At 36.7% G+C, this 17,547-nt stretch overlaps 1 protein-coding gene across 1 annotated transcript; it reads left to right on the forward strand.

Moving 5' to 3' along the window:
- The first annotated feature begins 487 nt into the window (after positions 1 to 487).
- PAX9 (paired box 9) lies at positions 488 to 15,794 on the forward strand. The gene is made up of 4 exons (XM_044659949.1): positions 488 to 557; positions 773 to 1,399; positions 4,795 to 4,934; positions 15,540 to 15,794. Exons 1-4 carry the CDS (start codon positions 488 to 490, stop codon positions 15,792 to 15,794), a joined length of 1,092 nt encoding a protein of 363 aa, XP_044515884.1.
- Positions 15,795 to 17,547: the final 1,753 nt, after the last annotated feature.

Consider the following 17,547-nt stretch of genomic DNA (forward strand, 5'->3'; position numbering starts at 1 on the left):
AAAGGGGGGAGAGAGAGAGAGAGAGAGAGAGAGAGAGAGAGAGAGAGAGAGAGAGAGAGAGAGAGAGAGAGAGAGAGAGAGAGAGAGAGAATTTGTTGCCGGAGAGTCACAACTTGCTTATTGACTTTGCTCATGTTTCTACAAGTTGTAACAATGAGTTAAAGGTCAGCAGTACAGAGTAGAAAGATCTAATGGGTGGCTGAGTGATTATTAAAGCCATTAGAGTAAAGGAGCTTTTACAACGTGGAACACTAGAAATCACAATGGTGGCATTTTGTTGGACAGGGACACAACACATTTGACTTCCCCTCGAATTTGTCTATGAATCTGGCTGGGCAGACTATCAAACTGAGCATAGGGTGTATGTGGATCCGATGGACTAATTTAAGTTCCAAAAAATGGGTCTGATACGCCCTAGTCCATTCTGGAAAGTTTGGAGAAAGCCTATGGCCCTACAACTTTCCTCTTAACTGTAATTTGTTTGCCTATGGAGCCAACTGAGGAGCTTGGGCTGCGGGAGGAGGATGGGGCATTAAGCAGTGGGACAGTTCATTTCAGTGAGGCTTCCGAACCCTGCGATTTGAAGACCCACTTTGGTTTAGGGCTGGAGGAGGAAGGAGTATTCGTTGACATACTCTAGAGGGGATATCCCAGGGCTTCTCTTTATTTATTTTTCTAGAGCTTCGGGAAGGAGGACTAAGGGTGATCTGACAGTGTGTGTTCCTGTGCGCGCGCGAGCGCGCGCATTGTTTGCGTGTATGTTCTTTTACAGAGCCAGCTTTCGGGGAGGTCAACCAGCTGGGAGGGGTATTCGTGAACGGGAGGCCTCTACCCAACGCCATCAGACTCCGAATTGTGGAACTGGCCCAATTGGGCATCCGACCCTGTGACATCAGCCGACAGTTAAGGGTATCCCACGGCTGTGTCAGTAAGATACTGGCGCGCTACAATGAGACTGGCTCCATCTTACCTGGGGCCATTGGGGGCAGCAAACCTCGCGTTACTACCCCCACGGTGGTGAAACATATCAGGACCTACAAACAGAGGGACCCAGGAATCTTTGCCTGGGAGATCCGCGATCGTTTGTTAGCAGACGGTGTGTGTGACAAGTACAACGTTCCTTCTGTCAGTTCCATCAGCCGAATCCTGCGCAACAAGATTGGGAACCTGTCTCAGCAGAGCCAGTACGACTCTTACAAACAGCATCAGCCACCACCGCAGCCCGCCTTGCCTTATAACCATATATATTCCTATCCAAGTCCTATTACTGCCGCGGCAGCCAAAGTACCCACTCCTCCCGGAGTGCCTGGAATTCCTGGCAATATGGCCATGCCTAGAACCTGGCCCTCTTCGCACTCTGTCACGGACATCCTGGGAATCCGCTCCATTACAGACCAAGGTAAGGTTGGGCTAAGGCGCGCCTGGGGCCTGGGAGGGAGGGAATAGTGGCAACGATATTCATCTTTTGCCCCATCCTCGCCTTTCTTTAAGACTTTCAAACAGCTTTCGTGTCCTCCACATGGGGAACTACTGTCTCCGGATTGTCCTTCTGATCCCGTTATAGAACGGGAAGATTTTTATTGGGAAGCAGTGCTCCCTTCTCTGCCTTTGCGTTTGCAATCGCTGTTTTATCCCCTTCATCTCAAGCTGCCAGCCTCAGAAGCAGACTCCTTCCCAACCAAACTCATGCTTCACATGCTCCTTTTACCTTTCTTTCTTTCTCCTTCCTTCACGATATGCCCTAGATGTTATCTTCTAGAATTTCGTTCAAATTTCGAATCCAAATGCAGCATAACTTTAGATTTAAATAGCAGCCCAGAAGGGAGAGGGAACACACTTACTCTTCACCGAGATAAGCATAGTCTCTATTCTCAGATGCAGACTCACGTAGCAAGGGCTTTTCATTGAAATTGCAGGGTTCCCCTTCTCGGATTCTCGCAATCAGGCCAAATTTGCTCAGACAGGAAGTTCAAATGTCACCTAATTGGTTTCATTCTTATGCTTCTCTTTACGAAATAGCAAGTGAGCCAAAATAGAAAACCATCGGTTATTTTGCCTTGTTCTCCTCCCAGGGACTAATTTTCTGCTTTGTTACCATTCTTTCCTCTTTTCTTTCATTTAAGGGGTAGAGGGTTGAGGAAGGAAGTGAGAGGGAGATAGTGTCAATCCTTGTTGATAACTGTTTCTCTTTGCCTAAAATCTTCTCATTCTTGTTGATAGATCTTTTAACCATTAATTTTGTCCATAGCGATTCCTTATACTAAAAGTCCTTATACTCAGTCTCCCCCCCCCCCATTCCCCGTCTCTCCTTCGAACTATTTACTCTCCGTTTGTCTTCCCCTTATTTCAATTTCCTCTGAATCTAGAATACCATAGTCAAAGCTGTGCTTTTGATTTCTCGCTTTTAGCGGCTAAAGGATGGTTCATCTTCCCTTCCTCCGTCTAACCTCCAGCCTCAGGCCCCGGTACACACTTTTTCCTCCCATGACCTTTTTCCTTGTTGATAGACCAGGGAGTGTCTTTTCTGTGGGGTGGATTGGCTCCCTGAGGTCCACGGCTATCCGTGTTTCCGTAGGCGAAGTTTGTTTTCTTTTACTAAGCTGTTAAAACATCTTCAAGTCAAAGCGCCCAAAGAGGCAGACCTCAAATAATAGCAAGGACTGAGGAGTGTACACCTTTCTTTTCTAACTGTTTTCAGTACGTTTGAAAAGACCAGAGGGACAATTCCATTTTGGGAAGGGTAGATACCTTTAATTATTTCCTCCTTTATTAACACCACATAGGCACAGTTGCCTCTTGCAGTAACTAAACAAGAGGCTTGACTTTTCATTCCCTTGCTGTGGATAATAGCATTTAAAAGACTCTTTTAAAAACGTAATTCTTATTACCCTCTTCAGAGCCAGCCAAGTTAGGGTGAACTGGAAGCTGCATTCTGAGGGTTGTTTGCCCTTGATTTATAGGATAAACTGACCTCGCTGACATTTAAAGGAAGCTCCTATTCATGGGAAAGTGTGAGATCTGCAGGAATTGGGGCTCTCTGAGAGATCTCAGTTTCTTAAGACATCTGCTGGCTGATTCCCATCGACTACATTTCGCTACGGAAGACGAAGAGATATAGACAGCTCTGATCTGGAACAGAGCTCAATCCAAATGAGAACACGACTTAATTAATTTGTGGGGGAAACTCATTCAAAGGGGTAGACAAAATTTAAAAGAAACTTCTCCCACAGAAAACGTAGTTAGACTAAATGTCAGTTGGCAGTTTCTTTGACTAGTGAACGAGGAGGGTAAAATCTTCATTTTGATGTATTGTTTTTAATACTCAAGTATTCAAAATTTTGCTTGTGAAAAACTAATATTCCACTTAATCAATGCTCTTTAGCATTTCCTCATTGTTTATATATATGGGAAGGGGCGGGGGAGGAAAGCCTAATCCTTCAATCCATGTCACTTCAAAATAAAATGATGTGAAGTGCGTTTGTCTTTAACCTAGTGTCTCTTTTAAAAGAAGTATATAATAGAAAATGAATAAGCATTGCCTTAGGCTTTTAGAATTGTTTTTGCCGCTTATGTTTGTATATGTTGATTAGAAACCAAAAGGATTCCTGAACCTCGATCCTTTTCCTAAAGTTTTGAATTATTAAAGCTTCTTTTATTTTTATTCTCTTCCTTTTGTATAACCACTCTTTCTCTAATCCTCTCTATAAAGTCCCGAATTTTAGGGTGGTGGACAAATTATTCATTTTCACAGTCCTTTATTTTCTTATAAATATTTCTACTAGTCATATCGGACACCTTGCTGACATACACATTCCGACATTCCCTACCATTAATAATGTGTATCAGACAATCCAGGCCAGAAGTACCCGTGGGAGAAGTGGGTACTCTAATCTCTTCTACATATGTATAATTCATGTCTATATGCTTTCAAAGGATTTTGACAGTATTTCTACTAGTAGTTCTTAACCTTTTCATATTTTTTGTATTCCCTTTCCCTTTGGCAGTCTAGGGAAAGAAACACCACCTTCTCAGGAATAATGTTTGGTTTTGTTTTTAATTCATAATTGAAGGAAATGCTAAATTTTAGTTCTAGATTATTGAAAACGGGGTGGGGGTTCTCTCCAAGTTCAGGAATTTGCTCTCAGCCCCAGAAAAAAATGGATCATGGATCCCAGATTAAGAACTGAATTCCATTGATTTACACAAATTTGAAACAGAGAGGGATATTAGTAGACACAATCGCATTCACTCTAACCCCGAGATGTGTGCAGTCTTTACATCTTCTGGGTCCTCCTCCTTGATCTTGGTCAGCCTCCAATTAATTTTGGGTTTAAGATGGAGACGAGGCAGGCTCTCCATCTTGCCTCTTCATTTTCTTTCCCTGATTATGAAAAGAATCACGCTTTCCCAGATTTCCTCCTCCAGTTTTCCCACGTAAAGTCAGGCGGAAAATAAAAGCCCCATTTTTGGAAAAGGAAAAATCTTGCTGGAGTAGTTAAGAGAAAGGGCCATTGGAGACTCATTCTGAGTGGAGCATAACCCAGGCTATACCTTAACTTCGAAAAGTTCAAGAGTGGCCCAGTGCTGAGGACGGCTGGGGGAAGACAAAAGAGGAATTTGAGCTTTGAGACTCAGGATTTAGAGACATCACTTTACTCCTTTCTGGGGATATTAGGAGAACTGGAGGAGAGGGTAGATACCTCCCACCCCCTCCGAAATCATAGAGTCCTCGAGCAGCCTCTGCCAGGCTCTAGCCCGCCTAACTTCTGCCTTTTTCCTGTACTTCCACCGCAGTGAGCGACAGCTCCCCCTACCACAGTCCAAAGGTAGAAGAGTGGAGCAGTTTGGGCCGCAACAACTTCTCCGCCCCTGCCCCGCACCCGGTCAATGGGCTGGAGAAAGGGTCTTTGGAGCAGGAGGTCAAATATGGACAGGTAAGGAAAGACGCGGGACGAGGGGGAAGCCCGGGAGCTCAACTTTTAGGAAGGGTCCAGATTTCCTCTGAAATGGCACACTCAGAGACTGATGATTCTGGAATTTATAGTGGATGTTTTTTAAGCCCAGTGGTACAGTGAAGAGTCAGAACACCTGGGTTTGAATTATGACTATTTTTACTGTCTCAGCTTCCTTATCTGCAAAAGGAGCGGATAGGACTAGCTAATTATAATAACAATGGACAACCGACAAGCTTAACCGCGTTCTTTACATACATTTGATACACAAAATTGTTCTCTCTATACCTATGATTATCTCCATTTTACAAGCTAGGAAAATGAAAGTAGGAGAGACCAATTAAGTGACTTGCAGATGATCCCTAAGGTTCCTCCCAATTTTGAATGGTATGATTCTATGGATTTTTCTGAAGGTGGGAAATAGTCCGATCCTTTCACTGTCAAGAATCCTATACTGAATTATTAAAATGTAAAAAGCCAGGATTTCTCAATTTTGTTCTTCCTAGGAGCACTGCTAATCTGAAAGTTTAAAGTTCCTTTTCTCTATTTATTTCCGCCTACTTTGAACCTCTCCAGTTCCCCAGAGTTATTTTATATTAGTCCAAAGTGGGGAATCACAAATGCATCCCAAAATTTAGAGGAAATATTTTCTTCATGTGACTCATTTACACCAGCCCTAAGATATGCAGGACTGACTGAATAGTCTTGTGATTTCACTGCGATGCCAGAACCAGGGGAAACTTTCTTGCCTGAGTAGCACAAATCTCTCCACTCTCAATCCCCCACTCCCAAACCTTACCCTCAGGAGGTGCAGAGCCTAGTTGTGAAGATAGGAGAAATGACAGGGTCAGACTCAGACGTGGAGAGTTTCAGGATCACGTTGGATAAAGGTAGGAGGCAAGGACAGTCAGGTCTGATTAGCATTTTCTAGTCCAGCATCCCAGGAAGAGGAGGAAGAGATGAAACATGACAAAAGTAGCTCCTTCCTGGGGTCGGGAAAGATGTTTGAGGCCTGACAACAACCCCTTTACTCACCCCCCTGCCAGTCTCTGGCAGATGTTTCTGATGACTCAGAACTGCCCAGAATGGAAAGGGAGAAAAAAAGGTACAGAAGTCTATATTTGTAGATCCAAATTCAGCTGGTGTTCTCTTTTCAAATTCGTCCTCCTATTGGAAGTTCTACTGAAGTCTTTAAATAGAGGTTTCTAATTAATGCCTACCATTGCTGATTTGAGAGTCAAGACAACCCGTTTTCGGGTACTTTCTGGCTTCGGGATTATGCACTTTATTCTTAATTTTAAACACTTCCCGGAATTACTGTGGCCATCATAAACCCAAACCTACCACTCGGGGAAGTGGAGCAACTAGATAAACTTAGTAAAAGTAGCATTTGATGATTAAAGGTTAAATCATAATCTTCCCAAAAGAGATTTAGTTGGGAAAACCTCAAATTGTACTAAATGGTGGTAGACTGTTTAATTTTTATTTCCTTCCCTCCCCCATTTTTCAAAGAAAGCTAACCAACTGCTGCAACAACTACAACAAAACCCAAGCCAAATAAAGATTATCACCCTAGAATTTTTTATTTATTTATTTTTTTAATCACCCTAGAATTTTAATCTAAATTCAACAGCCAAGTACACACAGCACTTAAGTATATACTGAGACTTGTAAGTTACAAATATACTCAAATGTTTCTATATTACTCATACCCAAAGCATACCTCAAGTCCGAATTGTCTGAATTCTGAAAATTCCAAATACCTGGCTTACTCTAGGTGCCTTTTTTTTTTTAAGTTTAAAGATTTCTCTTTCAAGAAAGAAAGATAACTAATGTAAGTTGAGCTTTTTGCTTATATTAAACTCTTGGAAAACACAGATGACTCTTCCCTTTACAAAAACTTTCCTTGCCCCACTTTAATAACTTAAATATAGATTTAAAAAATCTTTCATATGCATTATCTCATTGCATTCTCCCTTCAAGCCAATGATGTAAGAAACTCCTGAAAAACAGAAGTTTGAGAATTGTCCAAATTAATACCACTGTTAAGGAGCCAGTGAAGACTAGAAGATCTTTTTAATTTCCTGTCGAGACTCAGTATATTTTACTCCTCTTCAGTAATACATTAACCCCTACAAAAAAACATTTATTAACAAGGAAAGAGTTTTCTCTTTGTAGATGCTATTCCTGCTAAAAGTAACATTGGTAAGAAAAACTATGAAGAGTTCTTTGGTGTTACCTTTCTGAACAAGTAGGAGATATACATATCACATACATACATTATTATGATTAATGCTGACATTTTAGTGGTTGAATTCACTTTTATGAATTTAAGAACATAACATATTATTTTCTTGAGTTCAGTCTTCAGAAGGTCTCCAAGGACTTTGAGAGACATTATTATGCATCATCTGAAAGGAGAAATATACAGATGGAAAGGTTTTTATTGGTCTCTTGGGCTGCCTCTTTATGGCTGATGAAATCTATTGGTATATAGTTTCTCAATTCAAAAAAGACCTTGAGTCTCTTTTCCTATCATTTAACCAAATCTTTTAAAAAACAAATTTAAATAAATTTTATTCATATCTAAGGTAGCTAAAACAATTTTTTAAAAAGGTATACAAATTTGAACATTGAGTTATTTGCTTCAAGATGCATTCCAAACTTTAATAAAATTGCTTACATTTTATTATTATTATTACATTTTATTACATTTTAATAAAATTGCTTACATTACATTCAATTTGACAGATTGAATATTCAGATTCAGTAAATCTCAGAACTGAACCAGACAGAGAACTGAAAGAAACCAGCAAGTCAAATAAATAATGTATGTGCTCAGGAGGAGAAAACTAAGGCTGAAAACTGATTTTTTTTTCACACCAAAGAGAAAGTTGGTGTATGTCAAAATAATACATGGAAATTTTTATTTGCATTCTACTTTTGTATGAACTATAATATTTTACATTCAGACAACTAAAAATAATGCAGACGTTTAAGTAATGAAAAAATGTCTAACCACTTTGAAGTCTTTGAGTGCATTGTTGTTAGTTTTCTAAGGATTCAAATACTAAAAATGTGTTGGGTATTTTAATTTTAAATTAAGCTAAATTTAAATATTAAACACATCACCTTAAAGTTTGCAAAACATTTTACACATTTTATTCCATTTAAGTTTTTCTGCAAGGTAGTTCTTTACTATAAAGTATTATCATTATTATAATTTTACAGATAAGAAAACTTGGGCTTAGAAAGGTTAAATGATTAGCTGAAGGTCACACTGTAAGTATCTGAGGAAGGATTTGAACACAGCTCTTTCTGACTCCAAGATCAGGAAGAAATCCATTATCACCAGTCTGATTCTGTAGATCAAAAATAAGCCTGTAGTAGAGATTTGGAGATTCAAATAACTTTTAATTACATGTCTTTTCATTGTCCAAAAAAGCTCATTAATATTACTTTTGAAAATGCCATCAATTTTCAATCTAAAATGCAAAACTCATGGTATACAAGTGTCCAGCATTTTGGTTTGTATGTCAAAAAGGTCACAATTCATAATATTTATACAATTTGTTACTGTTAAAGGGCATTTATGAACAAAATAGATATCATTATTTAACTTCCTTATACTGTACAGTATAGGTGCATATTACATATTCATTCTCCATTTTATAAGTGTAGAAGTGTAACCTTGCAGGGTCTGAGTCATTTATCTAAGGAGAAAATCCAGATTCTTAGGGCTCAAGTCTTAAAAATCCACCAAGGTAACTTTCAAATTATACTAATGGGGGGATGGGGTTTCAAAGAGGCAAGTTTAATTTTTTTCTTCGGGAAAACTTCCTAACAGAGCTGTCCAAAAATGTAATGACCTTTCTTATGAAGAGGAGGTCTTCAATAGGTAGATATTAGATCATGATTCATTGGTATATTATAGTGGAGATTCCTTTTCTGTTTGGGTTGGACTAGGATGGACACTCAAGTCTCTTCTGATTCTCAAATTCTGTGATTCTATATAAGAAATTGAAACAACAAAAAGGTTAGATTTGATTGGCTCCTCTATGCTGGTGTTTTTGCTTTCCAATTTAAGCTCTAAAGAATGTCTGCTTTATTCTTCATAATTAGAGCCTTATGCACATTTTTCAGCTACATATTCACATGTGTGAAGGAAAGCTCAGCATAATTTTTCTAGTGTGTTTTTATGTTACTACACTGTATGATTGTTATTTTATGGAACATTTTAGTAGTCCACATCTCCTACCACCTGGAACAACTTGGAATATTCTGCACATAGTAATTAGTGAATTCAGTTTGCCTTTATCAGCAGATAAAAATTTTAGATATTATTATTGCTACTCTGCTTCTTACTCCATGAAGCAATATCTTCCTTGATTCTCTCATGGTTAATTCTCTTCCAACTTTGGTATTGGGAACATATAATTGGTAGTGATCATCATCACATAATACAAAAGATTTCACAAGAAATGATGGGAATTTAGCCCATATATATCCCTTTGCATACTATTTATTAAACTAACTCATGTTAGTTTAAATTACTTTGTAAATTCATTGCAGACAATCCACCAACGTTTCCAAGATATTTAAAAAACTTACATATTTACTACATTATTGAAAAGAAAATTGAAGGGTAGATTTTCTGGAGCATTAAATCAGAATTGTGGGGATAGGAAAGAGGATAATATAGCACATATTCAATAGGATAGATAGCACATATAACATGAAACTAAGAATAATTCTTAGTTGAACCACATGTGTAAATACTTGGATTCAGAGATTATAATTAATCTAAAACTTTTATGGAAAATGAGCTCTTCATTTGTATGCTGTATTAAAATAGTATTTTATAGGCACGAATGTTATTTTCAAAGTGAATTATTTAAGTAATTGACTTTCTAGTAGAGGATACATTGATTGCATTAATAAATAGATGATTCTTTAAGAAGCTTCATATTGACATCAAATAAATTAAATTAGGTAATTATACTGTACATAATGTGAAATTTTTTCAGGTAAATAACACTTCTTCCTTAGAAATTATAACAACTTCAATTATGAAAGTATTATTTAGATTGGTTGATTTTAACCAAGAGTATTAAAAAGCAAAACATTGATGATGAAACTTATCAAATGTCAAATATAATGCTTTCACAAAAGTTCACATTTTTAAAAGGTGATATGATGTCAATTTGTACAATATTTTAAAGGTAACATTTTAAAAATTATAAAATGTAAGAAAAATATCAGTGTTTCATAGTTTTCCATTCCATGATGACATTTAGATCTTCAACTTGATAACCACAATTACTACTGCCATTTCATTTTGTCAGATTTTTTGTTTTCACTCAGCTTAGTACACATTGGATTAAGGGAAGGGTTTCGCAGTCAAAAAAATTTTTACACAAAACATTTAGGGATCTTTGTTTATTAACACATCTTCATGATTTTCCTTGCTTATGATTCTGAGATTGGAATTACAGGTAAAGTACATTTGTATTTTTAGCCAAGTTTACTTTACAAAAGTGCCAACAAAAAGCAAACTCAAATGAGCTTGAAGGAATAGTCATTTGGAAATGTTGAGTGGGTAAAAGATTGGGTAAGGAAGATGGCTTTTTTCCTCTGGGTTTCTTTAAGAGAGAAATTAATGCAGAGACAGACAATTCCTAGAATTTAAAGAATAGTCTATACCTTTTAACAGCAGACAGTTGTTATACCAGTTTCCTCCATGGTCACAATTGTTTGGATACTAACAGGCTTCTATGCCAAGGTAGAAAAGAGACACGAAGACTTCAAATTTAAACATTAGGATACATAGGTTAGAATTATTGCTTTTCAATAGCTGTTATTATTTTGGTCTCACAGAAGACAATACTCACACTATGACAAAGTATGCATTCAAAGACAACATAACACATATTTTGACAAAAATTTCATCTGTGTAATAACTGTGGCTTTTTGAGGTCAGAGACCTATATGAATCCCAGTAATTTTAGTTATTTTCTATAATTTTTCAATTTGCTCATTTTAATTTTAATTAAATTTAAAGCTTCACTCAAGCTACAATGTTTTAAAAGTTATCTCTAATATCATATCTTTTAACATTATTGTTATTATTCCGTTATTCAATCATGGCCAACTCTTGGTGATCCCATGCATACCAGGCTCTATTATCCTCTACTATTTACCATCTGTCCAAGTTAATGTTTGTTGTTTCCTTTAACATTAGCAGGCTTCGTTTTCTATTTTTTGAGAAAGCCCAACAACAAAAAAAGTGCTCTTTCTAGGGCATTCCCTTTTGTCTGTTTCTAGTAATACTAGTAAATATAATTTTCAAAACCAGGCAGAATACAGATGTGTTCTGGGGAATCTTAGCACATTCCTTTTTTTTTTTTTTAAAGAACTATTGTGGATCTTGATAGAATATACACATGTAAAGGAGGCTAATGGATTGAGATTTTATTTATAGCATCATTAGGTAAAGACATTTTTGAAGAAGAAATTTTCATTACTGATATTTCATTTGGAATTTTTTACTCCTCCCAGGAGATTCCATATTATTGGTTGATTTATAAATTGTATTTACAATCTCATTAAATGGAATAAGAGTGTTTGCTTCTATTACATTTACAATGTACATTTGGGAGTCTTTAGTTAATAGCTTTTCATATTGGTTAATATTCTTCTTTGAAAACATTAAAAACAATCTGGAAGTTTAGACTCATGTACTGATTTAATGTGGAACCTGTAGTATTTCTTTCTTTGCAGTGGAAAATTTTACTCCTTTAGTGGTTTCATAAATATCAGTTGACTTTGTCTCAGGGTGACCTGTGGTTTTTAGCAGTGGCACTTTCTAAATAAAAGTGAGAAAATGGAAGTGTTTATGGAGTTTCCAGAGTGTATGTATAGTGAAGGTGGCAGAGGAAATGTTCAGAATCTGAGCCTTCATCTCTCCAAAGTATATAAAGTTAAGGATATGTTTTAAAAAAACTTTCTTAGAGTGAGGTCATTATTTAGCTTCAGGAAAAAATAAAATATTTCTAGATATACCATTTAAAGGGACATTTTGTCATTCTGCATGTTAGACAAAGTCTTTTGGCCTTCCTGTGCTATTAAAGGAAGATGACAAGGTTAATCTCATAGGGGTTTTTGAGAGGAGTACATAGTAAAAATTACTCTAAAATCTCTAGCAAATTTTAAAGTGCTATAAAGTGTTTAATAATAATGAGATTCCTAACAAACACCAAGGTTGGAGCCCTGAAGATGCAGAAATTGAGCTGACATGAAAAAAAGGAAGCAAATTAGCAGCCTACCTACCCTGAGCTAGTAAATCTAGTCATGTAGGGAGCCACCTGAAGGCAATGTTGGCCAGATTCCAGTATTCCACATTCCCCTAGGTTCCAAAAAAGTATTATTTGAGATAAGAACCTGATCCAGAATTGTTTCACAGAGAAGCTCAAAGTAAAGTGTTTCTTCAGAGGGAGACCTTCATGTTGTTAGTGAGGTGTAGGCTCCAGAACAATATATAGCTGGAAAGTTTAAATAGCAAGAGAGGGAAACATTGATGATGATTTAGAAGACAAAGATACAAGGGGAAAACTAACATTAAGAGGGAGGAAGCAATTTTTAAAAAAGCAGAAACTTCAGAAAAGAGTTTGTTTAAAAATGTAGGAAAAAAAGGAAGAGGTAAAAAAAAATGGATATTGAGAAGAGGGAGAAATAAAATTCCTTCACCAAATCCTTTTTTTTATGACTGCAAAATTTATAAGTTTGAAGTGACTGAAGGGTCTCCCCCAACAAAAGTGTTATATATGATGAGTTTTAGCATAATTAGGCATTTGATGCGGCTGTTATTACAAATTTAATGATGAGCCGTTTCATTTTTTGAAAAAAAGCAATTTTGAGCTTTTTAAAGCTGTGTACTATATGTTATTCATTTCTCTGTAGGAAATAGGATTTCTTGTGGATTACTGGAATATAAAACACCAAATAGTACAAATTTATGTCTTTTTTTTTTTTTTTAATCCTGGGACTCCATTCAAGGAGCATAGGGCCACAACCAGTAGGCAATGGGACACATAGGCAATGGGACACATAGTCGCTCAGGGTCACCCAGCAGGGATGTGTCTGAGCCCGCACTTGAACCTAGGACCTTTTCGTCTCTAGGCCTGGCTCTCAATCCACTGAGCTAGCCCAGCTGCCCCTACTTTAGGTTGCAGTTTCTTTAGCAGATGTAGTTTTTACAGGGTGGGGTTGCTAGCCCCACGCCCAACCCTCCTCCTTTTTCATCCAGGCTAGGGACCGTCCTTGGCCCAGGAGTGGTAAGGGTGGGCAGTAGGGGTCAAGTGACTTGCCCAAAGTCACACAGCTGGAAGTGTCCGAGGCCGGACTTGAACCTAGGACCTCCAGTCTCTAGGCCTGGCTCTCAATCCACTGAGCCACTCAGCTGCCCAATTTATGTCTTAGCTAAGGAAAAACTCTAGAACTGAAAGGTGAAATTTAGTGCTCACTGTTTATAGTAGCCATGTAGAACACTAGCTACACATGTGAAAAGCTTTCAAAAAGAGTAATGAAATTCACCTTTGGAAACTAATTTTTCCTAGTCTACTGAAAAATCCTCAAAAATATCTTAAAACATCTTAAATTTATTATTGGCTAGGTCAAATTAGTCAGCAATAAATTTTGGTCAAAGATTTCTTTCCTTAGTCTCCCCAGTACTTGCCCTTTTTAGAGTAATGGAGCTTCCTGAAAGAGCCCCTGACATTACCTCTAAAATAATCACAAAGGATGAAAGTATATATCCAGTTTTATGTGTTTCAACTCTTAGCCAAAGAATGAATTTTTAATGAAAAGCTCCAGTTGGAAATTTATTGTATTCTTACAGATGCAGTGATCTGCTTTAGTAAAATTTCCTAGGAAATTAAGGGAAAAAATTTCTTAAAACAGACTAGGGTATAATAGAAATTTGTAGGTAATGTCAATGAAAGGAACATAATTTTCTCATCAACCAGTAATAGAATAAAAATTACAGCAAATTGTATTAAATTATGCAAATTAAATTAGAAAATAGCCAGTCATAGGATTTTACATTTTGGAAGGAACTTATCTAGTAGGTAAAATACCTTTTTATTATTTAAATGTTGCTTTTGAAAAGATAAGTAGAATCTACTTATTAGAGTTTCTTGAACATATATAAGCATATATACATATATTTCCAGCATAAAAGATACATGCATTTATGTATATGTGTATATATATGTCCAAGACATTATATATATGTGCATGGATCTTGAATAAGGGGGAAATGTTTTGAAAAGTTAATTTTCTCAGTCATACTTTCATTAGTAAAATGTCAAAATTTTAGTTCACTCATGTTACCATTAAGAAAGCAAGATGTATTCTTTGCTTTTTAACAATGTAGAAAGTGAGACAAAAAAAATTAGCTGATTTGAAGAGCACAAAGGAAGTCCATGCCAGAATCAAGATTATAATAATTCAGAGACTTTTTGGTGGTGTTAATAGTAACAATAACAACAGTATTCTTTTGGATTCCATAAGTGCACCATTTCCTGAAGAGTTTTTTTTCCCCCGATTGATTGTTTTTGTTTTTGTTTTGGAAAACTATGATTTTAAATTTATTTCTAATAATTCATTGATATAACTTTAAAATTCATGAAACTTTTAAAAATGAATTGTCCAAACACTTTAAAAATGGTTTATTAAATGTTTATAATAGAAACAGGAGGCATCCTTGAAAAAAATCCTGATAGAAAATTAATTTCTCACCCATACTCCAGTTATGTCAGAGGTTCTTATTCTTTTTGCATGTCATGGTCCCCTTTGGCAATCTGGTGTTGCTTATGGATCTCTTCTCAGGGTATTGTTTTTAAAAGCATAAAATAAATTGTACCGGATTGTAAAGGAAACCAAAGGTTAGCAAAAATAAATATGTAATTTATTTACCATTCAAGTTCACAGACCCCTGAACTCTATCCACAGATTCTGCCCAGCCCCCTGGTCCCAAGGGTAAGAATCACTAGGTTGAGAAAACCCTAACAAGAAAAATCAAAACAAAAACCCTGTTGTTTGCTTTTCCTTTGTCAAATACACATTTAAGTAGTAAGAGAGCTAAAACACAAACTATGCCACATTTAAGGAAGATCATGTGCATTGTGACTTCCTATTGATAGCTGTGCTCTGTTGTCTTTTATATTAGAAGGGAAACATTCACTATGAACTCGCATAGACACTTCAAGGAAATAGCAAAGAAAATAAGATATAGCTGATCAAATTGTTAGGGAGCTTGATAAGTATCATTTCTTCCCTCCCCCAATTGCTATTGCTCTGCTATTGCCCAGAGTAGTGAAAAATAATAAATCAACTCTCTCTGGGGTTTGTGCTGTGTCTTTTGTCTTAATAACATGAAATAAAATCTTTTAAATCAGAACTTGTCAGATTATAGTTAAATAACTTGCTTAAGGCCAACTTTCTACTTCTTCCTAAGAACCTGCTTTCTATTTTTCAAATATAATTATTTTCTTCCCTCTACCACTTTTCTTCTCCTGTCGATTTCAGGCACCAAATGGTCTCCCAGCCGTCAGCAGTTTTGTGCCAACATCCAGCATGGCTCCTTACCCTACCCCAGCCCAAGTGCCACCTTATATGACATACAGCGCTGCTCCTTCTGGTTACGTTGCTGGACATGGTTGGCAGCACACCAACACCACTCCACTCTCCCCACACAACTGTGATATACCAGCATCGCTGACATTCAAGGGCATGCAGACAGCCAGAGAAGGTAGTCACTCTGTTACAGCTTCTGGTCTCTGATATGAAGCTCAGCTTTGAATAACTGAATAACTTCTCTCCCTCTGCATCAGCCAGTCCTCTTCCACCCCCAATCCCCCAGGCCACACAACTTTACCCTTTCTTTCCCAAATCTTTCCCACCTCCTTTTCCAAATTCTGTCCTTTGTGTTAATGACACTTAAATATTTCTTGCCCTAGCTTCTCTTCCACAGAAAAGCTGAAAAACCTTAGGATTTAAATAACAGAAGCAAAATTAAGGATTGGAGACATTTTCTGTTGCTCACACAGTGTTTTTACTTGTGGAAGAAACCTGCATCACTCAAAGGGCTCAAGAAACATTTTTTTATTTCATTGGTAAAACCACACGTGTATATTTATTCTAAATCAACCTGAACTTTTAAAATGTGCAATTTGTTGTTGAGATTTGTGAAAAATCAATAAAGGAAAATAAACATAGAAAAAAGTTATGCTGTACCTTCTAATCAACCAAGATAACCAAGTAGACTTTGATCCAGAATTTATCCACCTAGAAAACAAATCAACAACCAACCTGTTTGAGTGAGCCAATTTATTTGTGACAGATGGCTTTATAGGAGTATGGGTGGAATTATATATAGAAGCAAGGCAATATTTCAATTGCTATTTCTTCTGGTGTTTCAACCTGGTTCCAAAGGCATAACTGTTTATATCAGTTTGTTAATATGGTTTTGGGTAGCACTTGTGTTTTCATGCCTTGGTACTTTGCTATTCCTCCATTTCCCCATCAATCTCCATACACGTTAGAAGAAACTTTTTTTTTAAGGGTGACTTTCTGGCAATCTGTTTTTGTTTGGTGGTGGGCTACTCAGGCACTGGGAATGTGGACTCCTCATCCCACCAGTTTTTGTGTATGCAATGAAGGCTTCAACATCTCGTGAAGGACATTTTCTTTCTACAACAGAGGAGTGAAAAGGCAAACAGGACAAGTCAATTTACTCTACTGTAACTGAACTACAACACATGCCAAGTGTATAAAGGCAAGCAAGTGGAACATATCTAAACAACAAAAACTATTGAGGAAGTCACTTAGAAGCTTAAGTTTAATGTGAAACAAAATGCAAAGACAATTTTTACAATGAACTTAAGTTAAAAAAAACCACTGTGAAACAAAGTTGTATTTTTATTGTTGACTTACATGTATGTTCAGCAATTTCAGCTCAAAATTGTATTGTAATTTAAAGAAAATGCAAAGTTTGGCTCAAGTGAATGTAAAAATGGCTTGCTGTGAAGTTTACATTGTTGTACAGAAGCATGTTTCACTTACAGGTAAACTGGTGGTGGTACTAGACATACAAATGCTACTTAATTTTTAACAAATTCCCTTTATTAATTTCTGAATTTAAAGGAAACCCTTTCATTGCTAAATCATTCCATTGCAACTGTTTTCTGATTAAATGTTAATTACAGAAAATATGGGGGTGGGGGTGAGCATGTGTATTTGTGTGTGTGTGTGTGTGTGTGTGTGTGTGTGTGTGTGTGTTCACATTTCTTAACTACTTTCTTGCGCAAAGTTCTATAGGTTTCTTCTGTTCTGTTTAGAAATTTCCTTACATGCTTTAAAATAGAAGCATGGAAATGATTTGATTTCTTTTTTAATTGGCAAAATTCATTTGTTAGAATGTTAATATATTGTGGGATTTTTTTTGACTTGTGCAATAACTAAAAGGGTATGTCACTAGAGATGGATGTTAAAGATTACATTCACGAAATAATTTTAATTTCTTTTTGATGCTATA

The sequence above is a fragment of the Gracilinanus agilis genome, chromosome 2 (genome assembly GCF_016433145.1).
Source record: "Gracilinanus agilis isolate LMUSP501 chromosome 2, AgileGrace, whole genome shotgun sequence".
NCBI lineage: Eukaryota > Metazoa > Chordata > Mammalia > Didelphimorphia > Didelphidae > Gracilinanus > Gracilinanus agilis.

Bases quoted from the DNA above. Each gene is read 5' to 3' on its own strand.
- PAX9 (XM_044659949.1), top strand. From the start codon at position 488: ATGGAGCCAACTGAGGAGCTTGGGCTGCGGGAGGAGGATGGGGCATTA. The intron at 558-772 runs GTGAGGCTTCCG...GTTCTTTTACAG, and splicing joins CAGTGGGACAGTTCATTTCA to AGCCAGCTTTCGGGGAGGTC. The intron at 4,935-15,539 runs GTAAGGAAAGAC...TGTCGATTTCAG, and splicing joins AGGAGGTCAAATATGGACAG to GCACCAAATGGTCTCCCAGC.